At 52.2% G+C, this 26,761-nt stretch overlaps 1 protein-coding gene across 4 annotated transcripts in view; it reads left to right on the forward strand.

Moving 5' to 3' along the window:
- RYR1 (ryanodine receptor 1) overlaps positions 1–26,761 on the forward strand; it is a 116,732-nt gene that overhangs the window by 12,546 nt on the left and 77,425 nt on the right. For all 4 annotated transcript variants that reach the window (XM_057533766.1, XM_057533767.1, XM_057533764.1 and 1 more), the window contains 23 exons: positions 161–282; positions 734–929; positions 4,595–4,730; positions 4,813–4,908; positions 4,995–5,113; positions 5,925–6,058; positions 6,534–6,775; positions 7,302–7,494; positions 8,482–8,698; positions 10,524–10,628; positions 10,847–10,950; positions 11,431–11,514; positions 12,297–12,604; positions 13,431–13,633; positions 14,551–14,725; positions 14,905–15,113; positions 18,040–18,434; positions 19,391–19,523; positions 20,358–20,518; positions 20,973–21,138; positions 22,800–22,886; positions 23,061–23,287; positions 24,853–25,465. In XM_057533766.1, coding sequence (XP_057389749.1) covers positions 161–282; positions 734–929; positions 4,595–4,730; positions 4,813–4,908; positions 4,995–5,113; positions 5,925–6,058; positions 6,534–6,775; positions 7,302–7,494; positions 8,482–8,698; positions 10,524–10,628; positions 10,847–10,950; positions 11,431–11,514; positions 12,297–12,604; positions 13,431–13,633; positions 14,551–14,725; positions 14,905–15,113; positions 18,040–18,434; positions 19,391–19,523; positions 20,358–20,518; positions 20,973–21,138; positions 22,800–22,886; positions 23,061–23,287; positions 24,853–25,465 — 4,425 coding nt within the window. The remainder of the gene's footprint in view (positions 1–160; positions 283–733; positions 930–4,594; positions 4,731–4,812; positions 4,909–4,994; positions 5,114–5,924; positions 6,059–6,533; positions 6,776–7,301; positions 7,495–8,481; positions 8,699–10,523; positions 10,629–10,846; positions 10,951–11,430; positions 11,515–12,296; positions 12,605–13,430; positions 13,634–14,550; positions 14,726–14,904; positions 15,114–18,039; positions 18,435–19,390; positions 19,524–20,357; positions 20,519–20,972; positions 21,139–22,799; positions 22,887–23,060; positions 23,288–24,852; positions 25,466–26,761) is intronic.

Genomic DNA, 26,761 nt, shown 5'->3' on the forward strand with positions numbered 1-26,761 from the left:
AAGACACAGGGACAGATGAAGAGGGACTGGGGGCGGAGCTGGCAGAGAGATTCCGTAGAGGATGGGGGCAATTTGGGGGCTAGAGTCTGGGTGGAGGCCTGGGGAGCATGGCCCTGGGTGGCTGAGCCCCCTCCTGACGTCTCTCTCCCACCACTGTCAGGCCATTCTGCACCAGGAGGGCCACATGGACGATACTCTGTCACTGACCCGCTGTCAGCAGGAGGAATCCCAGGCCGCCCGCATGATCTACAGCACTGGCGGCCTCTACAACCACTTCATCAAGTGCGCCACCCCGCCCACTCTGCCCTGGGGGGCCAGGCCACACCTTGACCCCACGCTCCTGGTGTTCATGCGCCCGACCATTTAATCTCTACCTCTGACATTCACCCCTCTTACATACACAAACTCCTGACCTCTACATACTTGACCCCTAATCTGACCTCTACAGCTATGACTTTGACTTCACACCCCTGACACCCTCGACCCTGGACCTCCCTAGCCCTGACCTCTGCTTTCATGACCTGTCCCTACGCAGGCGTGGGTCCCAGGCCCAGCTCTGCCCTTGGCCACTGTGTCCCCTCGGGCCAATCAATGCCCTTCTCTCTCTGCGTCTCAGTCTCTCTCTCTGTTAAATAGGTGTGTCTGTGGGAGTCTGGCAGGGACTGGGGGTGGGTGGGGGCGGGACCCTCACAGTGTTCCCGGACCCTCACTGATAAGTGCGCCGTCTCCGCAGGGGCCTGGACAGCTTCAGCGGAAAGCCGAGGGGCTCGGGGTCTCCGGCTGGCACAGCGCTGCCTCTCGAGGGCGTCATCCTGAGCCTGCAGGACCTCATCGGCTACTTCGAGCCACCCTCCGAGGAGCTGCAGCATGAGGAGAAGCAGAGCAAGCTGCGCAGCCTGCGCAACCGCCAGAGCCTCTTCCAGGAGGAGGTGAGGCCGCGGCCCGGGAGGGCGGGGTCTGTGGGCGCGGGGGCGGGGTCTTCAGAGGGGCGGAGCCTGCCGGACCCGGGGAAGCAGTGGTCTGAGAGGGGGCGGGGCAGGTGGAGGGGCAGGAGGAAGGCCCTGGCCTGGGTGAACAGGGCGGGGAGGCGGGTCGTAGGGGACACGCGAGGGGGCGGAGCCTTGAAGCGGGTCCGGAGCGGGTTGGTGGGCGAGGCTTTGGTGAGGGGCGGGGCCTGTGAGAGCAAGGTGGAACCGGAACCTGAAGGCGGGGGCAGGACTTGTTCCCTCTCCTGGGAGGACGGGACGGGGTGAGGGTAAGCTCTGGGCCAAGGCAAGCCAGTGGAGGCAAGGCCTGGGAAGAAGTCCGAGGCTGAGCTACTACACTCAGGGGGCGGTGTCTGTAGGGGTAGGGCCTGCGGGGTGGGAGGATAGAACCAGAGTGGGGCATGGTGGGGGGCAGGGCCAGAGAGGTGGGCTTTTGGGTGGGAGGATAGTGTAGGGCGGGACCTCAGCTTGGGTCAGAGGCTGGGGGTCTGTGTGTTATGAGAGCAGACGTGGTGGGCTCCGCTCAGCACGGAGTCTGAGTGCGAGGGGCCGAGAGGGGTGGAAGACTGGGGCTGCACCAAGGTCCGGGGTCTGATGTCTCCTCAGGGTGATTGGGGAGCATGTTCATTTAAAGGCTTCCAAGTTGGCCCCGCTCCTCTCCAGGGGCTCCCATTGTGATGGGGGTGGCAGACCTAGAAATGACGATAGTAACAACAACAAAACTTACTAATGGAGTGGGATTAGTATATGCAAAGTGTTTAGAACAGTCACAGCATATAGTAGATGCTAAATAAGTGTCAGTGGTTATTGTTACTTTGAATTTAGCTCTTACTGTGTGTTATGGGTGTTATATACCTGACATCCTCCCCATAACCCCATGGGGGATTGTAATTCCCATATTACAGATGGGTCACTGAAGCGCAGAGAGATTAAATAACAGCCATTGCTGAACAAATTTACCAGGGGGGATATAGCTGTCAAGAAAACAGACAAAAATCCCTGTCCTTATGGAGTTGACGTGGGGCGGGAGGATAAATGAGCAATAAAATAGGAGGATTATGTGGTATATTAGATGATGATAAGGAGAAAAACAAAGCAGGGCAAGGACTTCCCTGGTGGTCCAGTGGTTAAGAATCCGCCTTCCAAAGCAGGGGACGCGGGTTCGATCCCTGGTGGGGGAACTGAGATCCCACATGCCGCGGGGCAACTAAGCCTGTGCGCTCTAGAGCCCACGTGCCGTAACTACTGAGCCTGTGCGCTCTGGAACCCGCACGCCACAACTAGAGAGAAGCCCACATGCCACAACGAAAGATCCTGCATGCTGCAACAAAGATCCTGCAACTAGGCCCCGCAACTAAGACCCTACGCAGCCAAATAAATAAATATTAAAAAAAAAAAAAGCAAGCGGGGCAGCGGTAGGGAGTACTGGGGTTGTTGCAGTTTAAAATACAGTAGTCAGGGAGGGTCACCTGAATGAAGAGAGGCAGCCGTGTGTACACCTGAGGGAGGGACAGATGGGAGATAGAGCAAGTCCACGGACCATGAAGTGGGAGTGGGCCTGGCAGCTTCCAGAATAGCAAGGAGGCCGGGATGACTGGAACTGGGTGAGCTAGGGGAAGAGTGGGAGGAGACGAGCACAGAGAGGTGACAAAGGCCAGGCCACGGTGAGGACTTGCGGTTTGGGAGCTGCAGAAGGGTTAGGTCTTTGAAAGTCACAACGAGTTAGGGGCAGAGCCACTGTGTGTGACTCCAACTGGTTGATGCACTGCATCTGTTACTACGGGCCCAGGATACAGATACGACAATTATCATAGCAGCCCAGTTGTCCACCACCACTGGAACGAATCCACACATGTGGCATATCCGTACGATGGCTATGGATACTACTCAGCAATGAAAATGAACAAACGACAACCCCATGAAACAATGCTCTTAATCTTAAAGCGTAATATTGAGAGAATTCCCTGGTGGTCAAGTGGTTGGGACGCGGCGCTTTCACTGCCAAGGTCTCGGTTCGATCCCTAGTCGGGGAACTGAGATCCTGCAAGCCGCTCAGTGCGGCCAAATAAATAAATAGAAAAAAAAATTTTTTTTCAAGTAATGTTGAGCAAAAGAATCCATGTGCGGAAGAATACTTACTGTACATCTCAAGTTCAAAAACAGCCAAAATTTTACTAGACTGTTTACGAATGCATGCATAGGTAGTAAAAATAGAAAAACAAGGAAAGGATTTCCATAAAAGTCAGGATAACGGTTATCCCTAGCAGAGAGGGTTGTGTAACAGGAGGGGCATCGAGGTGACTTCTGGGAGGCTAGCAACGCTCTCGTTCTTGACCTCGGTCATGGTTACACAAGTGTTCTTCCATATTTATTTGTGAAACCATATACATTTGATCTTTATTGTTTCCAGATTCTGTATTTGCAGATATGCCTACTTGCTAAAATTTATTTGCAACCTCCAAATCAATGCTTGCAGAATATTTGTAGTCATTTGTGGACATGTGCAGAGAGGCCAAAAATTTAAGTCATTTGATGTTGTGTTTCCAGCTGAGGTTGAACAAGGCGACGATCTGCCTTGTTATTTCAACTCTCACCTGTAAACAAGTGTCCTCTTCGTGGTGTATTTAGTGCCACACTTTTCACATTTTTGTGCTTTTTGTTAATTTCACTGATGAAAATGGCCCCTAGGGCTTCCCTGGTGGCGCAGTGGTTAAGAATCCACCTGCTAATGCAGGGGACATGGGTTCGAGCCCTGGTCCGGGAAGATCCCACGTTAAAAAAAAAAAAAAAAAAATGGCCCCTAAGCACAGTGGCGAAGCGCTGTCTAGTGTTCCTAAGCGCAAGAAGGCTGTGATGTGCCTTACTGAGAAAATATGTGTTAAAAGAAAAGCTTCACTGAAGCATGAGTTACAGTGCTGTTGGTTGTGAGTTTAATGTTAATGAATCAACAACATCTGTTAAATTAGTGTCTTTAAACAGAAACGCACATAAAACGAGAGTGTGTATTGATTGACTGATTGATGAAAATGTTGTGCTCAGAGACTCAGAGAAACCCCCTGTGTTTCCCCTGGGAGCCTTGGTCCTCAGGATTCACTCAGTGCTCACGGCGACTTTACAGAACCTAACTACTACGAAAAGCAAGAATAGACTGTATATGTTTTACGTGCTTTTCTGTATGTCTGTTATAATTCAAAATAAAAGAAGACAAAAGGTTAAAATGTTTTTTAAAAAAAGAAAGAGAGAGAAGGCAAAAAACCTCTCTGATGGTTGGTGTGGAGAGTGAGCTGGGCCAATGGGACCAGGAGTAGGGTCCTTGGAGGTGGAAAGGAAGGAAAGAAAATACTGGAAGGAGAAGCACAGATTCAGTCCTGATGTTAATAGGGATGTATTACGTTGGGGACAGAGGCAGAGTGGGACAAGGCCAGGTCTGGAGAGCTGAGGAGGAGAGGAGAGAGTTGGGAGTGAAGGTGCACACAGACGGCTCTGGTTTAGACCTGGGGACACCCAGTCACTAGTTGCTGAAGGAATATGAATTAGCAAGTCCAAGAAAGGCAAGGAAGGGAGGGCCTGGGATCCTGTGATGAAACCCCCTGTTTTCTCTACCCCAGGGGATGCTCTCCCTGGTCCTGAACTGCATCGACCGCCTAAATGTTTACACCACTGCTGCCCACTTTGCCGAATTTGCCGGGGAGGAGGCAGCCGAGTCCTGGAAAGAGATTGTGAACCTGCTCTATGAAATCCTGGGTGAGGGGCCCCAGGCTTGCCTCCCCCTAGAGCACCCCAGGTTCGCAGTCCTACTGGGTCTGACCCCTCTCTCCACCCTCAGCCTCTCTGATCCGTGGCAATCGTGCCAACTGTGCCCTCTTCTCCAACAACCTGGATTGGCTGGTCAGCAAGCTGGATCGGCTGGAGGCCTCCTCGGGTAGGAGAACCCAGGCGGAGGGGATGGGGACTTGCAGGGACGGGAGGGCTGCAGCCGCCTCACCTCTCACTCTGATCCGTGTGCAGGGATCCTGGAGGTGCTGTACTGTGTCCTGATTGAGAGTCCCGAGGTCCTGAACATCATCCAGGAGAACCACATCAAGTCCATCATCTCCCTCCTGGACAAGCATGGGAGGAACCACAAGGTTGGCCTCTCATCCCTGACCTCTTATCCCCTGAGTTCTGAACCCTGACCTTTCCCCATGGCCCTCAAATTGCCCCCATTTCCCCATCTTATCTCTTACCTGGATTCCTCTACCACAAGCTTCCGTCTCAACACAAAGGTCTCAAACTCATGGTTCTTAAATGGATTCTGGGCCACAGATGTGCTTCATTAACCCTTTGAAGTATTTTTTCAATTTCTAATTTTGTAGCCTTTAGGGGGGCTGCATAGACACTCTCCAGTTTGCCCCAAGTGCTACTGGTTCCCACTGAATTATTTCTAACCACTTCACATATTTACATTATCTACCTGGCCCCTGAAGACGCAAGTTCGCAACCTCCACTGATTTAAACCTCATCTGTGCTCTCTCCCTGACCGACCCTTTCAGTCTTCCCGCTGACCTCTGACTTCTTACTCCAGTCTTTTTTTTTTTTTTGGCCAAGCCATGTGGCTTGCGGGATCTTAGTTCCCCAACCAACGATCGAACCCAGGGAAGCTCAGAGTCCTGACCACTGGACCGCCAGGGAATTCCTCAGTCTCTCTTTTCTTACACTGCTGATGTCTTATCCCAACTCATACGGCCCCCGTCTCTTGCCTGATGTTTCTCTTTGACCCCGATCTCTCTCTGTGACCCCTGAACTCCCACTTTCACCACCTGTTCTCAGTCAAAAGCTCCATCTCCCATCCTGGCATATCATCCTTCTGGTTTCCCACTCTGGGTCTTCCATGGACAACCCCACCCCCACCCCCAGCCCAGGTGCCCTCACACCCTGACCTCTGACCTTGACCTCCAGGTGCTGGATGTGCTGTGTTCCCTGTGTGTGTGCAATGGCGTGGCCGTGCGCTCCAACCAAGATCTCATCACTGAGAACTTGCTCCCTGGCCGCGAGCTTCTGCTGCAGACAAACCTCATCAACTTTGTCACCAGGTCTGGCCCCTAACCCCTGACCCCAGAACTCAGAACCTCTCAATCCCCTCCCTGACTCAGACTCCACACCCAGGTGGATGGGCCTTCCTCCATGTCCCACCCCGGTCCCCACAGCTGTCCCCAGCTCACCCCTGGCTTCTCATTCCTCTTGTCCGCTCTCTCTGCTCCATTTCTGCCTCTGTCTCTTCCTCCCTCTTTCTTTCTGTGTTTGCTCTTTTTGTCTTCATCTGTCTGTCTCTCTCTCTTTCTCCTCCATCTCTTTTTCCCGGTCTCTCTCCCATCTCTCTCTTCTCTGTCCTTTGATGCCTCTCTCTCTCTGTCTCTGCTCTCTCTCTCTGTTTCTGTGTCTCTGCTTTTCTCTTTTTCTTGTGTATGTATATCTTTGTCTTTCTCCCTTCCTCTCCCACCCCCCACTGGCCTGGGTCTCCTCTCCATCTCTCCTTCATCCTCCTCTCCTGTCCTGTCTCTCCTACAGCATCCGCCCCAACATTTTTGTGGGCCGAGCAGAGGGCTCCACGCAGTACCTCAAGTGGTACTTTGAGGTGATGGTGGACGAGGTGGTTCCGTTCCTGACAGCTCAGGCCACCCACCTGCGGGTGGGCTGGGCCCTCACTGAGGGCTACAGCCCGTACCCTGGGGGCGGCGAGGGCTGGGGCGGCAACGGGGTCGGCGATGACCTCTATTCCTACGGCTTTGATGGGCTGCATCTCTGGACAGGTACCTGGACCCTCCTAGGGGACCCTCAACCCTGACCATTGACCCAGGGCTTCTAGGCTCTCACCACATGCCTTGGGGTTCTTGGGATCCTGACCCCCCAAACAGGCTAACTTTGACCCCTTACTCCTCATTTCCCAAGACCCTAACCTTAGAGCTTTCAGAATCATGGCTCGAACCTGTTTCTTCATAGCCTCCAGAACTCTGACCCCAGAGGATGTCAGATCTCTGACCCTAGAGATCCCAGAAAACTGCCCCGATTATTATGATCTCTGATCTTTGACTTATGCCCCCAAAGGTTCCAGAATCCTAACTCCAAGACGACTTTAATCTTTGACCCCCACACCTCTCAGGAACCTAACCTCAGGGGAAATTTGACCTCTGCCTCTAATCTCTAAGGAACACTTGACCTTAGAGTTTCTAAGGTCCAGACCCCATAGGATCCTCTAATACCTGCCCCTTGTCTCTTGAGACCATTGGTTCCATTGGACCTCTGACTTCTGACTTCTCCCTGGTGATCCTGGTGCAGGACACGTGCCACGCCTGGTGACTTCCCCAGGGCAGCACCTCCTGGCCCCCGAGGACGTGGTCAGCTGCTGCCTGGACCTCAGCGTGCCGTCCATCTCCTTCCGCATCAATGGCTGTCCTGTGCAGGGTGTCTTCGAGGCCTTCAACCTTGATGGGCTCTTCTTCCCCATTGTCAGCTTCTCAGCTGGTGTCAAGTAAGGACTTGCCCCAGCCCCCTGGCCAGTCCCCAGACCTGGGACTGTCCTGAGACAGCTTCTGCAAGCACGCCATGGCCTTCTATGGGGCCAGGACCCAGCAGCCTTCTCTCAGGACTGACGGGTCAGACCCCTACATGAAGGTCCCAGTGACCTCTACATGATCCCAGACACTCTCAGTGTCCTCCCAATGACCCAGACCCTCCCAATGACCTCAGCTTCACCCCAGTCTCCAAGTGTCCCCCAAATTTCACAATGACCTTCTAATGATTAATAAGTTTCTTCCAGTGACCTCCCAGATGACCTCTGACTCTCCCAATGATTCTATGCCATTCCAATGACCTCCAAATGATTCCAGAATCTGACAGTGATCTTCCAATGACCACAAAGCCTCCCAGTGATCTGGGACTCTCCCAGTGACTCCATGCTCTTAACAACTTCTCTATGACCCCAGCATCTCCCAACGATATTCTAATAGTTCCATAATTTCCCAGTGACCTCTCAACGACCACAGTTATTTCAAAGACCTCTCAGTGGCCCAGTCTTTTCCCAGTGACCCCAAGCTCTGTGAATGACTTACTCACCATTTCAGTGGCGATTATGATTTTCTCAAGGTTACACCAGACTCTCAGTGACTTCCAAATGACCTTCTTCTTGGTCTCCCCCAAACCTTCTGGTATCTCTAAATGCTCTGTTGATCCAGGACCTCCTCCAAAGGACCTTCCCATGATCTTGGATTAACTCCCCAGTGGCCTGACCCCCACTTTCCTTTTTTGGTTTTCCAGAGATTCCTATTGGCCTCCAACATTTTCTTTGACCTTAGACTTTCCTGACTCCTAAATGACCTCCATGACGCTATGACTGTCCAGTGACCTCAGGCCTCCCCAGAACCTTCCACTGATCCCAAGATTGCTCCCTTCCCCCCCACTGAGTGCAGACTCTCCTCTGTACACTGCCCTCACTAGTGACCCCCACTGTCCCACCTAGGGTGCGGTTCCTCCTTGGTGGCCGCCACGGCGAATTCAAGTTCCTCCCTCCACCTGGCTATTCCCCTTGTCATGAGGCTGTGCTCCCGCGAGAGCGACTCCATCTGGAGCCCATCAAGGAGTATCGGCGGGAAGGGCCCCGGGGGCCCCACCTGGTGGGCCCCAGCCGCTGCCTCTCACACACCGACTTTGTGCCCTGCCCTGTGGACACTGTCCAGGTACTGCCTGCTCTGCAAGGGTTTCCTGGAGAGGCAGACTCCCTTAGGAGCCAGGGAGATGGGGAGCGGAGCTGGAAGCTGGGGACCCTGTTGTTTAACAGGTGGGGAAACTGAGGCAGAGAGGAGGCAAAGGAATCTCTCAAGGCAGAATCTCGGTTTCAGGGAGTCCTCAGTATAGTCCCCTAAAAAAAGGACTATTATTTATTTATTTAATTTTTAAAAAGTATTTATTTATTTATTTGCTGCTCCGAGTGGCTTGTGGGATCTTATCTCCCCGACCAGGGATTGAACCTGGGCCCTCAGCAGTGAAAGCACGGAGTCCTAGTCACTGGACTGCCAGGGAATTCCCTAAAAAGGACTATTATTGCCCCCAATATACAGCTGAGGAAAGTGAGGCCCAGAGAGGTTAAGCAGCCTGTGCAAGTCACACAGCATTTGAGCCCAGGCAGTCTGATCCCAAAGCCTGTGATCTTATCCACCACAATTTGTTGGGCATCTTTTCTATTCCACGCCTCTCTCACTCCTCCTATCCCAATCTGAGCTCCCCACCTTCCCTCCAGGCATGTCCCTATAGGAGGGAATATAAGTCCTGTTTAAGAGCCTGATCACAAGGGTTTGACTTTCAGTATGTCACCGTGGGCATGTGGCTTCACTTCTCTGTGCCTCAGTTCCCTCACCTGTGAGGAAAAGGGGGGAACGAGAGAACCTCCCTCTAGCATTGTTGTGAAGGTTAGATGAATTAATACATGTGAAGTGCTTAGCATGGCCCTGAGGAAACAGTAAGTACTCAGTAGAGTTACTGTCATTATTGGTGGTAGTAGTGTTATTGCAGGGGTGAACTTGCCATCCCCCTGTAGCCAGGCCAGAGCCCTGGGCCTCCTCCTGGATGTCACCCTTCCCCTCCGCCACCCACCTGGCAGCCTCAGGGCTTGTCCACTCCGCCTCCTCCCAATCCCTTCTCCCCCCACATCCCACCCTGGTCCAACCATCATTATCTCTGCCTGCAGAACACTAACAATATAAATATTACTAGGCACCTGCCACGTGCCATGCATTTATACAAACTATGCGAGAGGGTTAGGGGCACCGACCCCGGCACGGTCGCAAGTCCCAGCACTGCTCTCTCTGTCTTAAAAACAAAGGAATTGGTAAATGACACACCCTAGGGCAGGAAGCTAAAATAGTTAGGATAGAATCAGGACTCAAGCCCCAGTTCTTTCGATTCCGCATATTGTGATCTCTAATCAAACACAAGCTTTTCCCCACACTTAGTTAAAGATCTGTAAAATGAAAATACAGGTAGTATTTATGTTTATTGAAAAAAAATCCACACAGTTCAAGCCCACATTGTTTGAGGGTCCACTGTATATAACATTTAGTAGTTTATGTAAATGATTTCACTGAACCCTTATAAAGTAAGTATCATGAGTTAATATTGTTCTGATTCTCATTGCACAGAGAAGGAAAGAGACTCATCCATTCATTCAGCAAACATTTCACGAGCATCCCCTTCTGGGCTGGACAGGGCTGGGAAAATGCTGGAGACAGAGACAGCCCCAGCCCTGCCTTCACGGAGCTCCCAGCCCACAGGGGGAGACAGACCCATTCCCAGATAGTTCCTTAATTCTGAGGCTGCTAAGTCCTTACTCAGCTGGACATCAACCCTGGAGGCAGGGTGAGGTGATGGGGACCAAGGCTCGGCAGTAGGAAAGGTCAAAAGAGCTCTCTGGGGAACTGTTCAGGGCTCGCACGTGTTCTCGGGAAGAGGGGTCACGACGCAGACTGGAGGGGAGGCAGGGACCTCACCAATGTCACCTGCCCCCAGATTGTCCTGCCTCCCCATCTGGAGCGTATTCGGGAGAAGCTGGCGGAGAACATCCATGAGCTCTGGGCGCTGACTCGCATTGAGCAGGGCTGGACCTACGGCCCGGTGAGGGGGCTGCGTGCAGCGCGGGGCAGAGAGGCTAGGCTGGCTGTGGTGGAGTGGCAACTGCTCACTAACTGGGAGGGGCTGGCGGCTGGGGGAAGCGACTTTGGGACACCAGGGGCTCCTTGGGTGGTAGAACGGGTCGGGGAAGCCAGGGGTCACAGTCTGGGAGTGCTGGGGAGGGAAGGGGAACCGAGGAGTTGACTCTGGAGTTTCTCCAGGTTCGGGATGACAACAAGAGGCTGCATCCGTGTCTCGTGGACTTCCACAGCCTACCGGAGCCCGAGAGGAATTACAACCTGCAGATGTCGGGGGAGACGCTCAAGTGAGGGAGTGACCGCTGGGCGGGAGGGCAAGGAGAGACAGGGAGAGCGAGACCGAGACTGAGACAGACAGACAGAAAGAGACAAAAGAGAGGCAGAGAGAGAGAGGGAGACTGGGATTGTGAGGCTGAAACTGACAGAGGGCAAGTAAGAGACAGAGGCATAAAGAGGGATGCTCAGTAAGTGAAAGAGAGGGAAGAGACAAGGAAAGAAGCAGACAGGAAAAGACAAACACAGTCAAAGAGATACAACGACAGAGAAACAGGGAGAGTCAGGAGCCAGAGAGACACAGACACCAAGATGGAGAGAGACGGGACAGACGCCCAGAAAACCAGAACAAGAGAGGTGGAGAGAGCTAGTGACCCAGAGACAGAGCTGACAGGGGCTGGGGGATGAGGGGAGCTGGGCTGGGGGAGAGGACGCCAGCGGCAGGGAGGCCACGTGGGGTGACCCTGTCCCCCTGCCCCCACCCCCCGCCCCAGGACCCTGCTGGCGCTGGGCTGCCATGTGGGCATGGCGGATGAGAAGGCGGAAGACAACCTGAAGAAGACAAAACTCCCCAAGACGTGAGTGTGGGCGGCCTGGGCCGGGGATGCCGTGGTGAGGGCTGGAGCAATTGAGGGCTGGTGGGGGGAGGCTGAGGTCAGAAACCAAGGGGCTGTGGGTTAGGGTGGAGGTCATAGGCCCAGGGGTCGGGGCTCTGGAGTCAGTGGTGAGTGTCCTGGGGAGGTGTCAGGAATGCGGAGTTAGGCATTCCAGAGAGAGAGTGGGAGTGAGTCGGACCCAGGGTCAGGGTCTGCCATGGAGTCCGGGAAAATGAGAGAACAGAGGTAATATCTCTGAGTTAGAGGTGAGGGGTCAATGGAAAGAGGTGAGAAATTGTTAGAGTTGTAAGTAAGGGATCCTAAAATTATAGATGAGAGATCAGAAGTCCTGGGGATAGATGCCAAGGTTCAAAGGTCAAGAACTCCAAAGCCAGGAGTTTGGAATGATAGGGTCCTGGGATCGGAGAAGAAGCCTCAAAGTTAGAAGTGAGGGGTCAGAGAGTTCCAGGGTGAGAGACGAGGCTCCCAAAATCAAGATGAAGGGGTCACAGAGGCCAGAGGTCAGTGAAGTCAAAGCCCTTGCTAGGGTCACAGGATCCTGGGGTCAGAAGTCAAGTATATCAAAGCTTATTTAAGGGAGTCATAGAACCCTGATGTCAGAGACCAAAGGTCAGAAATTTCAAAGCTCAAGGCTAAAGATGATGGAATCCTAAGGACAAGGGTCAGAAGTCAGGGATCCCATAGCACAGAGCCTAGAAGTGGAGGTGAGGGTCTTGTCCCACCGAACCCCGCCACACCCGCAGGTACATGATGAGCAATGGGTACAAGCCGGCGCCTCTGGACCTGAGCCACGTGAGACTGACGCCCGCGCAGACGATGCTGGTGGACCGGCTGGCAGAGAACGGACACAATGTGTGGGCACGAGACCGAGTGGCCCAGGGCTGGACCTACAGCTCTGTGCAGGACATCCCTGCGCGCCGGAACCCTCGCCTTGTGCCCTACCGCCTGCTGGACGAAGCCACCAAGCGCAGCAACCGGGACAGCCTCTGCCAGGCCGTGCGCACCCTGCTGGGCTACGGTTACAACATTGAACCGCCCGACCAGGAGCCCAGTGAGTGCTGACCACAGGCCCCTGACCCTGACCCCTACCCTGACCCTAACCCCGGCCCTTGACTCCTGATCTCTGACCCAACTCGCCTCTCAATGGGCTACATCTACAGCACTGACCCTCTCCCCCCAACCCTGACACTCTGTCCCTGACCCTGAACCTGATCTTGACCACTGACCTTGACCTGACTCGAGCCCTGCCTGGGCTACGGCTGCAATACTGAACAGCCAGACCAGGAACCCAGTGAGCGCTAACCCTGACCCTGACTCCAATTCCTGACCCCCAGCTACGACCCCTAACTCCTAACCTCTCGACTATAGCTATAACATGGAGCTACCCAACCAAGGCCTTAGAGAGCCTCTAATCCCTACTCCTAACTTGACTCCTGACCTATCACTGACCCCCCAATCCCAGCCTCAACCCCTAACCCTGACTGTGGTCCTCAACTTTCAATTTCTTAACCGCTGTCCCCAGCCGCAATTTCTATTCCCTCCCTGACCCTGACTCTTTCTTCCTGATCCTGCTCTCAACCCTTGATTCTTACCATTGACCTTAATCTTGACCCTTCACCCCAGACCATGACCGTGACTGACCGGACTTTCTTCCTCCATGCCTCTGTCACTAGTTCCTCTGTGAAGCTCTGACTGCAGAGGGATGGAGGAGAAGTCTCAGTGGGTCCCTCCTGCCTCTCTGTGACTGCTCTGAGATTCCCCAGTTCTTCCCTAACACCAAGAATTGTCCCTTTCCTCCCAGCCCCTGAAAGGCCCTCACCTTTCCTGGTCTCTCCCACCAACCCAGCCTCTCTGACTCTGCCTGACCCCATCTGTAGGTCAGGCGGAGAGGCAGTCTCGCTGGGACCGGGTGCGCATCTTCAGGGCAGAGAAATCCTATGTGGTGCAGAGCGGCCGCTGGTACTTCGAGTTTGAGGCAGTCACCACCGGCGAGATGCGAGTGGGCTGGGCGAGGCCTGAGCTGCGGCCTGACGTGGAGCTGGGAGCTGATGAGCTGGCCTATGTCTTCAATGGGCACCGCGTGGGTAGCTCCCTGGGCTCCACTCTGCCAGGCTCTGTGGTCCTTCCCACAGCTCACACGCTCCAGCCCTGCCTCTACCTGTGCCTCACTCTGTCCGCCCATCTCTGACTCTACCTTCCCACTCATCTATCATTCTTCCACGTATCCTTCCCTCTCTCTGTCCACGCATATGTCCATCCATCATCCATCTCTCTATCCAACCATCCGTCTGTCCATTCATCCATCCTTCTCATCTGTCCAAAGAATCATTTAGTCATCCACGTTGCCATCTATTCATGTAGTTGTTAGTTCAGCAATTCACCTGTTTAATCAATTTGTGATTTCATTTATCCATTCATCTATCCAATAATTTAATGCATAAATACATCATCTATTTATCCATCCACCCATCCATCTACCTATGTGTCTGTCTACACTTTCTTCCTTCCCTGCATCAACCCAGGTAGACTCTCAGCTTTCATTTCGTTCTTCCATCCAGCCATATACCCTGCTTCCTATCCATCCATCTCATTATCCATTTATCTATTCTGGGGGCATATGGGTATATTTGGGTTCGTATGGGGGACATTGACAGGTTAGTTTTTCCTTTCCACCCCTCTACTTGCTGCTGTCCCCAACCCTCCACTAGCACTTTGGTGGTCTGTGTAACCCCAGCCCCAGTCATGGAAACAATAGAGAACCCAGGCAGAAGGGATGAGATACAGAGATTAGTGGGAGGGGAAAGCATGAAAGCTTATCCTTTAAGGATCATGTATGCAAACGTGGGGTAAGATGGGGGACACCGTGGGGGTGAACCCTCTTCTGTCCCACATGCCCTGGACCTGACACTTGTATCTTTACGTCTCCCCTTGCTTCTGCATCTCTCCATTCCTCTGCGTGTCTCTGCTGCACCACATCTTCCCCTTGCCTCCTCACAGGGTCAGCGCTGGCACTTGGGCAGTGAACTGTTTGGGCGTCCCTGGCAGTCAGGTGATGTCGTGGGCTGCATGATCGACCTCACAGAGAACACCATTATCTTCACCCTCAACGGCGAGGTCCTCATGTCCGATTCAGGCTCTGAAACAGCCTTCCGGGATATTGAGATTGGGGATGGTGAGGGCTGGCCTTGTGGCCCCTTTCTGGTTTTCTTCCGTCTCACCTGACCCTACGCTGTCCCCTCCAGCCCACCGCTCTTCCATCCCTTCTTTCCACAGCACCTCCTTCCCCATGGCTGCCCCTGCCCTGCCCTGCCCATCTATCCTCACCCCTGCCCATCTATCCCCTCCCACTAGGCTTCCTGCCCGTCTGCAGCTTGGGACCTGGCCAGGTGGGTCACCTGAACCTGGGCCAGGATGTGAGCTCCCTGCGGTTCTTTGCCATCTGTGGCCTCCAGGAAGGTTTTGAGCCATTTGCCATCAACATGCAGCGCCCGGTCACTACCTGGTTCAGCAAAAGCCTTCCCCAGTTTGAGGCCATGCGCCCTGAGCATCCCCACTATGAGGTGAGGACCGACCCCGTTCAGTACGCTCTGATCTGCTTCCAAATCTCATTCTCCCCACAGTTCTCTTCCCCAAGCTTCTCTTTGGCTTCTTTGTTAGCCCACTAACCGTGTAGAAGTGGGTGTCAGGATCATGGGCTCCCAGGGCTGCCTTGTAGGGTATAACCTTGGCAAACTACACCTTTCTGAGCTCCAGGTACCGTGCCTACAAAATGGGGGAAGGGAGAAAAGAGAAGCTGGATTAAGTGACCCCAGTGGACATTTCCAGCCCTTATAACTATCTAATCCTACAACAAGGTTTAAAGAAATATAAATCACTGGGTACATTTTGACACCTTCCTTACTAACTGTTATCTATGGTGGTATTTTGGGGGTTTGTTTGTTTGTTTGTTTGTTTATTTATTGCCACGCCACAGAGCACAGCAGTAAGCTTGTGGGATCTTAGTTCCCCAACCAGGCATTGAACCCAGGTCCTTGGCAGTGAGAGCAAGGAGTGCTAACCACTGGACCGCCAGGGAATTCCCATGGGTTTATTTATTTTTAGTAACTCTTCATTAATCTGGTATCCTAATTTTTAGACCCTAGTGCCTTTCGTTCCCAAGGTTAAACTCAGGGTCAGATTCTGACAATAAAAACCCACATAAATCGAAGTGATAGTCTTTTTCTCAACCTGGGAAGAACTTGAATTCCACGTGGCTAAGCTTCAGCTGGTACTTTAGAATCAGACCTGGAGTTGGCCTTTTACCTGCTGTATGACCTGGGCCGGTGACTGTCTCCTCCTGAGCCTCAGTTTTCCCATCCTAGGCATCGTTCAGATCTCCCTCTCACATTCTCTCTCTCTTTCTCTTTCCTGAATTATTTAGGTAAGTTGGAGACATCATGCCTTTTTATCCCTAAATATTTCAATGTGCATTTCTTCAGAACAGGCTGTGCTCTTACAGAGCTGCAGTTATGAAAATCAGGAAAATTTACATTGATACATACTGTTGCCTAATTTACAATCCATATTCAAATTTTGTTAATCGTGGCAATGATGTCTCTTTTTATTTTTCTGGTCCAAAATCCAATCCGCAGTTACATGTTGCAGTTAGCTGTTATGTCTCTTTAGTCTTCAATGTAGAATGTTTCTGAGTGTTTCTTTGTCTGTCATGATATTGACATTTTTGAAGAGTACAGACCAGTTATTTTGCAGAATATTCCTGATGTATTTGGCGCGAATACCATAGCAAAGAGGTTGTGTTCTTCTTGATGCAGAATATCAGGGCGCACATCATATCATTATGTCTTATTACTGATTACATTAACTTTGACTATTTGGTTATGGTGGAGTCTGCCAAGTTTCTCCACCATCAAGTTACTATTTTTCTCTTTATAATTAATAAATAATTTGTGGGAAGGCATTTTAAGGCTAGGTAAAAACGGAAGGGTTTTAAACAGGGGAATGTCCAGTCTAGATCTGAGTTTTGGAAAGGTCTCTATTGACAGTGGATTGTAGGAGGCGAGAGTGGGAGCACGAAGACCAGAGAGGTGCCTGGGGCGGGAGAGGATGGTGGGGAAGACGTGAACCTCCCAATCCCTGCCACTGCCAGATGGTGTTCTCAACCCAAAGAACAGCAGGCTAGACAGCAGTGAGAATTAATAAACTAACGTACTCACAACCACATGGACGAATCTCACAGAAGTAATGTTGAATGAAAGAAGCCAGACACAAAAGAGCACATACTGTAGGATCCCATTCACAGAAAGTTCAAGAATGGGCAAAGCTAATCTGTGATGTGCTAAGTCAGAAGGGCGTTAACTGTGAACGAATAATCGGACATTTAGTTACTTTGCATACCAATCACAGGAAGGAGATGGTCAGTAGGCTTGCCAAGGAGCAGAGGCAAAACAGGATTTATAAGAGAGATGAGAGAGAGGGGAGAAAACGACCCTGCAGACAGTCTTAGTTGCACAGTTTTGGGGTGAATTCACTGGCTGGTGAGGAGTGCAGAGGTCTCTCTTGGCAATTGGTCCTTGAGGAGGTCAACTTGAGGTGGGGCATCAAAGAAAGGGAACTGCTCCAGTTGTTTAGGGAGTCTCCAGAAAACTTGAGAGTCTGCCTTTGGAGCGCACAGGCCAGACGCCTGTCCCTCTCTCAGCTCCTGCCCTTTATTTAGGCCAGGCTGGTGCATTTCCCTCATCAGAATCCCTCACTATCTTCGAGAGTGTAGTGACTAAACGGGCACCGAGGGGGCTTCCAGGGGGACTGGTGGTGTTCCATTTCTCCATCTGAGTGCTGGGTACACAGGCGTGGTCCCTCCAGAACCTCATTGTGCTGTGCACTTACGATGTGTGCATTCTTGAGTGTTATATTTCCACAAACAACAAGTCTAACAAAAATTCATCTGGGGAGCCTTTAAAAAAATCTGACCCTTCTGGGCTGCTCTCCCCAAGACGTCTCCCCAAGAGAGCAGGAGGGCAGAGACCTTGTTCTGTTCACTGATGTGTTCCCAGCACTTGGAACAGTGCCTGGCACACAGTAGGTGCTCAGGAAATATTCGTGTAGTGTTAGATGGATGGATGGGTGAATGGATGGATGGATGGATTGGTGGATGGAAGGACGGAAGAATGAATGGGTGGATGGGTGGATGACCTGGTCTGGAGTGAGCCCTGTGCGCAGGAAGGTTTTGAAAGCTCCCCAAGTGATTCCAGTGTCTGACCAGGGCTGCCCACTGTACAAAGGTGTCCAGAGGAAGGTAGACAGAAGGCTGAATGCACCCCACGGCCAAGCTGTGTGTCCCATGGGAGTTCGTACGCTCGGAGGAATGAGTCTTTGGCTAATTCTCACACAGTGCTCTGAGGCCTAATGGTGACTCTGTGTGTAATAAGGTTTAGGACCAATGGCCTAGCTCACCCTCCTGGCTCAGTGCTTCCTGCCTCCCCCCCACAGGTGACTCGTGTGGACGGCACCGTGGATACACCCCCCTGCCTGCGCCTGACCCACCGCACGTGGGGCTCCCAGAACAGTCTGGTGGAGATGCTCTTTCTGCGGCTCAGCCTTCCGGTCCAGTTCCACCAGCACTTCCGCTGCACCGCGGGGGCCACCCCTCTGGCACCCCCTGGCCTGCAGCCTCCTGCTGAGGATGAGGCCCGGGCAGCGGAGCCCGATCCCGACTATGAAAACCTGCGCCGCTCAGCTGGGCACTGGGGCGAGGCTGAGCTGGGCAAAGAAGGAACTGGCAAGGATGGGTCGTCCGGGGGCACTGCCCAGGCTGGGGTAGAGGCCCAGCCTCCCAGGGCAGAGAATGAGAAGGATGCTACCACAGAGAAGAACAAGAAGAGAGGGTGAGTCAAGGGTGGGGCAGGGTGGGGTTTGGGGGTCTGTCCTGGGACCCCCAATTAGGCAACCTCAATAACTTGAGAAACCCCACTGTATCCCAAAGTGGGCCCGTATATGCTAAATGGGGTCAGATTACTGAGGGATCCTGTTATGTCTCGAGTGAACGCTATTATTTCCCTGGGATGCTCTAATTTCCCTGAGAATGTAAAATCGGGATGCCCCACTATATCTATGGAGAACTCCACGGTCCTTGGGGTACCAAAGCTTTTCATCCAATGGACTTCATTATCTGTGAACACTAAAGGGGACCTCAGAATCTTGGGAAAGTTGACTGTACCCCAAGGTATCCCAGTGAACATCTTTGGTCTTCTAAATTGGGGTCACTTCTGTGTCTCAAATGTACCCCCCAAAAACTAACTTCAAGGGAGACCCTCAAAGGGCATTAAATTTGAAATGAAACTAAATCTGCTTTTCCCCTACTGTGGCAGTAGTTCTCAGTGGGATTTAGTTCTGTGTCTCTTGAGGGGATGTTTGGAAATGATGGGAGATTTTTAGTTATCACAGTTTTGGGGGGAGGTACTGCTTGCTGGGGGCTCCAGGGATTCTACATGTCTTCAATGTACAAGACAGTGCCCAATGAAGAATTGTCCTTTCCCAAATGCCTTTAGCACCCATATGAGAAATGGTGACTTAGGGGACCATTGTATGCTCCCCAAGGGAACCTCCATGTTCCCAGAGGCACCTTTAAATCTGGGTAACCCGGCATCCGAAAGCACAGAGCTCCTCCAGGGTGGACTTTGTTGGTGCAGTTGGGAATTTCATCCCTCTAGAGGCGAGGCCTTGGGTATTAGAGACGGGGCTTATTTAGGATGGATGTGGAGGCACAAACGTTGTGATGGAGAAGGCTGAGGAGCTGGGCTTGAGAGTGAGTCTCATGACAGCCTCTCCTCTTCACCACCAGGTTCTTGTTCAAGGCCAAGAAGGCCGCCATGATGACCCAGCCACCAGCCACCCCCACTCTGCCCCGACTCCCTCACGAGGTGGTGCCTGCTGACGACCGTGATGACCCTGAGATCATCCTCAATACCACCACGGTGCGAACCGGGGACCCTCAACTTCAGCCCCCCCCCCCCCGCAGATCTCCAAACTTCATGCCGTAATCCCCAGTAATTGCCCTTATCTGGGGACACCCCAATATATACTGGAGACCACAAAATACAGCACACATCAATTTAACCCTTTGAACCCCTAAATCCGTATAGCTAGGGGCCTAAAAATTGCAGGGAACACAATGAAGCCATGGGGCACACTGGCATAACTCCCAGGGCCCCCCAAATCCCAGGGATAAGACAACATAGACTCGGCACCCCAATATTTGGGTTCACCCATATAAACTCAACACCCCAAATTTAGTAGCTATTCTAGTATATTCCCGGGAACCAAAATTCACAATTATTCCAATACAGTTTGGGGATTCGCCAAATCTGGAAACTTTTCTGAGACAAACAGCCTAGTGGTTAGGGTCGTGGGCTACCTGGGTGTCACTTCACGGCTCTATGTCTTCTCTTCTGGGGAAGCGCTATGGTTTCCCCATCAGTAAAATGGAGATAAAAAGTGTATCCACTTGATGGTGATTGTAAGGATTTAAGTGAGTTCATTTGTGAGCTATTTGTTAGCTACTATTTATTTATAACTTTGCTGTATAACCTGGGGAGGGACCCAAATTTGGGTGTATCACAAAACAGGCCCAAAGGATTCCCGAATCTAGGAATACATCAGTAAACACAGAAACAGAGGGACACAGACCCAGGGGGTCTCAAATCCAGCAACTTCTTGTTAAACTCCCAGAGGACACTGAGAATCCAGAGAAATCAACTCAGAGTCTCAGGGAAGCCCACTGACCACCGGTCCCCCCTTTGCCTCTGCAGTACTATTACTCCGTGAGGGTCTTCGCCGGCCAGGAGCCCAGCTGCGTGTGGGTGGGCTGGGTCACCCCCGACTACCATCAGCACGACATGAACTTCGACCTCAGCAAGGTCCGGGTGGTGACGGTGACCATGGGGGACGAGCAAGGCAACATCCACAGCAGGTGCGGGGAGGGGCGGGGGCCATGGGAGACCGGAGGTCAGCGCTGGGCGCCTCCTCCTTTCCTCCCCTCTTCCTGCTCGTCTTCCTCCCACGGCTCCTGCTCTGTGTTTTCCCTCCTCCTCTTCTTTGTCCACTTCTTCTTTTCCATTTTCTCCTCCTCTTCCATCTTGCCGTCCTCTTTCTAGTTTACCTCCTTTTTCTATTCTCTCCTCCTGCTCGCCTTCTCCTTCTCCTCGTTCTGGAAACACCCCTTTCCCCCACCAGCTTCTAAGAATTCTAGCTCCGAGGGGCTCAGGGTCTGGGGTGAGGGGTTTCAGCACTCAGGTCTGCAGGTGGCGGGTGTTTGGGGGTGGGGCTCTGAGTCATGGTATTCTGGGAGCTCAGGGAAGGGGGTGTCCAGGGTCCAGAGCGCCTCGGCTGACGATCCGGGCACTGATCACTCCTGTGTCCTCTAGCCTCAAGTGCAGCAACTGCTACATGGTGTGGGGTGGAGACTTCGTGAGCCCCGGGCAGCAGGGCCGGGTCAGCCACACGGACCTTGTCATTGGCTGCCTGGTGGACTTGGCCACTGGCCTAATGACCTTTACCGCCAACGGCAAAGAGAGCAACACCTTTTTCCAGGTAAGCCCAGCCCTCATTCAGCAAGTTAGCGATAGCGTCCTCGTGTCTCAGCATCCCGGGACAGCCCTCCCAGACACCCTCTGAGGGCAGACCCCAGAGAGACAGGATAAAACAGCCTCAGGACAGGCCAGAGCTGGGAGGTTCCTGGGAGACCACCTAGGTGAACCATTCATCAAACTGACATCCAGAAAGGGGGAGACAGAGCAGAGCCTTGACCTTGGAGAGAGGTCCATATCCCTCTTGGGCTGGGTGATACCAGTCGCCACCTTTTCACCAATCAGGGAACATCCTAGGATGGGCCAAAATTCTAAGGTGGGATTTTCCTTTTCATCACTTTATTATGAAAGATTTCAAGCATACAGCAAAATTAAAGGAATTGTATCATGAATGCCCATATACCTACTACCACGAATCTGCTATCCATCCCTTAATCCATCTAACTTCATTTATTTTATAAAACTTTATTTTAAATGGAGAATTTAAAAAATATGCAAAACTAGAATAGCATAATGAGCCTCCATGTCCCCATTACATAGCTCCAGCTAGTACCCACTCACGGCCAACCTTGATCCATCTTTATCCACACCCACTGGAGGATTTTGAAGGAAATCCCAGGTATCATACGGGTTGTCTCTTTTCAGCATGTATCTCTAAAAGTTAAGGATTCTTTTTAAAAACATAACCACAATACCACTATTATCTTAAAAAAAACCCCAAGAATTCTTAGATATCCCCAGATATCCAGCCCATGGTCAAACTTCTCTGGTTGTCTCAAAAATGTCTTTTTACCATTTGTTTGAATCAGAATCTAAATAAGGCGATATGTTTTAGTTGGTTGCTAAGTCCCTTCAGTCTCTTTTCGTATGTAGATTTCCCTTCCATTTTTTTCTTTTTTTCCCCTTTGAAATGTATTCATTGAAGAAACCAGCTGTCTGTCTGGTAGAACTTTGCTCCTCAAAGTGTGGTCACTGGACCAGCTGGCTCTGCATCACCTGGGAGCCTGTTAGAAATGCAGAATCTCAGGCTCTTACCCAGACCTGCCCAATCAGCATCTGATTTTTAAATAAATCTCAGGGCATTCGTGTGCATACTACCATCTGAAGAGTGCTGGCCTAGTTTCCCACAGGCTGAATCCGGCTGATGCACACCTGAGGTGTCATTTAAACATTTTCCTCTGTCCCCTGTATTTTCTTGTAAACTGGGAGATGGGTCCAGATTAGATTGGATTAGATTCAGGTTTGGCAAGACTGCTTCACAGATAGTGGTGTTTGTTGTGTTAGAGCCTGGGTGGGTTTCTCTTCAAAGATCAGAGGGGCTGCAGGGAAAGGCAGTCAGAGGATGCTTTTTGAACTGTGAAGATTAAGTAAGTGCTTGGGAGAGAAACAGGAATGGCATTCGTGGGTGGGGGTGGGCATGATGTGCGCGAAGACCCGGACGACAGGTTGCCCTGGGGGAGGTGGAGGAGGTTGGCCTCACTGGATCAGAGGTGGTGCAGCCCATGAGCCACTTCAGGGCTCTTGTGGAGCCTCCAGTGCCTGAGTTTGGATCTGTAGACACCAGCAGCATCAGGCTGGGGCAACTGGCTCCCGAGTTGGGGATCCAGAGTCAATACCACCTCCAGTTCATCTTCTTCCTCACCCTGCCCTCTTCTCCCTTCCCAGGTGGAACCCAATACAAAGCTGTTTCCTGCTGTCTTTGTCCTGCCGACACACCAGAACGTCATCCAGTTTGAGCTGGGGAAGCAGAAGGTCAGGGTGCAGTGATGGGGCACTAATGGGGGCAGGCTGAGGACAGAGGTATGGGAGGTCAGGCTGGCAGAGCGGCTGAAGTGGGGGGAGAAATCCGGGAGGGCTTCTTGGAAACAGAGTGGCAGGAGAGACAGGGTGGGGAATCCTGACATGTGCGTACCCCTGTGTCCCCAGAACATCATGCCGCTGTCGGCCGCCATGTTTATGAGCGAGCGCAAGAACCCCACCCCACAGTGCCCGCCGCGGCTCGAGATGCAGATGCTGATGCCCGTGTCGTGGAGCCGCATGCCCAACCACTTCCTGCAGGTGGACACGCGGCGTGCGGGCGAGCGGCTGGGCTGGGCTGTGCAGTGCCAGGAGCCGCTGACCATGATGGCGCTGCACATCCCCGAGGAGAACCGGTCAGGGACAGCCCCGGCGCCCAGGGGTGGGGCGGATACTGCAAGCCCTCTGGGGTCTGGATCCCACCCGGTGCCCCTCCCCACTACCCCGGGACTCCACACAACACCCCAGGAAGCCCCAGACCTACCTTACCATCCCCAGATAACACTCCAGGGGGCTCTAAATCCCTTTCAGCAGGCTCATACCCACCTCAGGGGACCCAGACTCAGCCCAGGCATCCCCAGCTAACACCCCAGTGGACTCCAAACTCACCCACGGGCTCCAAACCCATCGCAGGGAGTCCAGGTCCACATCAAGGAGACCACACAACACCCCAGGGGCCTCAAGTGCACCTCAGAGAGTTTTGCACATTATTCAGACAGGCCTGGAGGCACCCCAGGTTCTCTTGGACATACCCAGGAGACTTTAGAGGTATCCCTTGGAGATATCTAACCTGCTCCAGGGAACCCAGACACACCGGGCTAAAGAGTATTCACATGGATGACAGGAAAGCTTTTAAGGACTCTAAATGTGGCCAGGATCCCAGACTCACCCCAGGAAGATGCTTCATCTTTCCTTTATTCACTGATTGGACAAGTAGCTCTGAGCTCCTCCTGTGTGACAGCAGAATTCTAGCCTGGAGACACCAAGCTCTTGTGAACGGACATTCTAGTAATGCTCTTGTATAACTCAGGGGACTCAGACCTGCCCAGGAGGACTCAGACCCATCCCCAGGGGCCTCAGACACACCCATTTATTCATTTGTTCCTACAACAAATATTTATTGAGCACATACTATTTGCTAATTCCTTTATTTATTTATTTATTTATTTATTTATGGCTGTGTTGGGTCTTCGTTGCTGCATGTGGGCTTTCTGTAGTTGCAGCGAGCGGGGGGCTACTCTTCGTTGCGGTGCGCAGGCTTCTCATTGCGGTAGCTTCTCTTGTTGCGGAGCACAGGCTCTAGGCGCGCGGGCTTCAGTAGTTGCGGCTCGCGGGCTCAGTAGTTGTGGCGCACTCGCTTAGTTGCTCTGCGGCATGTGGGATCTTCCCGGACCAGGGCTCCAACCCGTGTCCCCTGCAGGTGGATTCTTAACCACTGCGCCACCAGGGAAGCCCGCTAAGTCCTTTTTAGGTGCTGGGAATATAGCAAGCAAACAAATAAACAAAAGAGGCAGAAATGTCCTGTACTGGTGGAGTTTACATTCTGGTGGTGCTCAGATATAACCAGGGTACTCAGACCTGCCAGAGGGGTATTCAGACCCAACCTGGGATCCTAGATACATCTCAGGGTCACCAGATATTTCCCATGGACTCTTAGATCCCCAGAGTACCAGACCATCCCACAAATCCCAGATGTATGTCAGGGAGCCCCCAGACCACTGAGGGACTTCCAGAACCATTAAAAGACTCCTAGACTCAGCTCCACAGACCTCACAGAACCTTGACCCAGCAGAACACTGGGATTCGCTGCTGGGGCCACCAACACTCACCTGAGCACCTCTTTGCCTCTCTGTGGTCTGTTTCTCCGTCTCCCACCTCCTCTGCCTGCTGAGTCCCTGAATGTGGCCCATCTCCACTGCAGATGCATGGACATCCTGGAGCTGTCGGAGCGCTTGGACCTGCAGCGGTTCCACTCGCACACCCTCCGCCTCTACCGCGCTGTGTGCGCCCTGGGCAACAACCGCGTGGCACATGCTCTGTGCAGCCACGTGGACCAGGCACAGCTGCTGCATGCCCTAGAAGACGCGCACCTGCCCGGCCCCCTGCGTGCAGGCTACTACGACCTCCTCATCAGCATCCATCTCGAAAGTGCCTGCCGCAGCCGCCGCTCCATGCTCTCTGAGTACATCGTGCCCCTCACTCCTGAGACCCGTGCCATCACCCTCTTCCCGCCTGGAAAAAGAGCAGATAATGGTCCCCGCCGCTACGGCCTTCCTGGTGTCGGCGTCACCACCTCGCTGCGGCCTCCACACCATTTCTTAGCTCCCTGTTTTGTGGCTGCCCTGCCAGCTGCTGGGGTGGCAGAAGCTCCAGCCCGTCTCAGCCCCAGCATCCCTCTGGAGGCTCTTCGGGACAAAGCACTAAGAATGCTGGGGGAGGCAGTGCGAGACGGTGGGCAGCACGCACGTGACCCTGTCGGGGGCTCCGTGGAGTTCCAGTTTGTGCCCGTGCTCAAGCTTGTGTCCACCCTGCTGGTAATGACTTCCTCCTGCTTCCCTCTGTCCTGTTCTTTCACATTCCAAATCATCCATCCATCCGTACATACATACCTACATACATTCCCCTCCCATTTATACATCCAACTACCCGTTCATCTCTCGGTCCATATACCCTTCACCTTCCAACTTATCCTTCTATCATCTACTCATTCACTTTTCCTTCCATCCATTCGTCTGCCATCTATTCACCTGTTTAGTAATCACTTCCTTCTTTCCATTCATCCATCCAACCAACCATCATTCATCCATCCTCCACCACCCTTTCCATCCATCCACCTATTCATTCAAACATACCCCCATCTTTCCATCCAAAAGTTCCTCATCTATTTATCCTTCCAGTCTCCACCCAATTATCCATCCATCCATACATGTATCCATCTATCTAACTTTCAATCTAGTTGTCCATTCATTCTTCCATTCATTCACACATCATTACATCCACCATTTCATCTATTCATCCATCCACCTACCCATTTATTTATTAATCTATCTTTCCCTTCATGCATTCAACCATCATCTTCCTTCCACCTGTGCATCCATTCATCCACCCATCCACAGATTCATCCATTTCTCCATCTTCCACCTATCTGTCCATCAATCCATGCATCTCTCTATCCATATATATTAAGACCCATCCACGTACCCACAAATCCATCCAACCATCTACACCCTTTAATTCACTCGTTCTCCATCCTTCTGTCCTTTCTTCATTTCATGTACCCTTTCATTCACATACCCATCTAATGACTCATCCATATGTCCATCCATCCATCCAATTTTTCATACACAAACCTATCCACCCATCCACATATCCATCCTACCCCAGTGCCTGGTTATTTACCCATTTATCTATTTGCCCATCCACTCATTTACTTGCTTATGCGTCTGTCAAACCATCTATCCACCCACCTATCTATACATCATTTATCCTGTCATCCATCTACCCACCATCTCTTCTCCCACCTTTACTTTCACCTCTCAGTTCATTATCCACCCATCCATCCATCTCCCCGTCAAACCTCTACTGTTCCATCTGTTAATTCATCCACCCAGTCACCCAGTCCTCCCCCCATTCATTCATCTCTCTCTCTTTCCCCACTATTTTTCCCTTTTATCTACCTGCTCTCCTTCCATCTGATAGCATCTTCATTATGTTGACTGAGAGCTAGCATATGCTGGGAGATATGAGGGCCTCAGGTGTAGGGTGTGTCCTGTTACAGAGTAACAAATGCTCAAGCTTGGGAAAAAGGACACTTCCTTGTGAAGGGAGAG

The sequence above is a fragment of the Balaenoptera acutorostrata genome, chromosome 19 (assembly GCF_949987535.1).
Source record: "Balaenoptera acutorostrata chromosome 19, mBalAcu1.1, whole genome shotgun sequence".
Lineage (NCBI taxonomy): Eukaryota > Metazoa > Chordata > Mammalia > Artiodactyla > Balaenopteridae > Balaenoptera > Balaenoptera acutorostrata.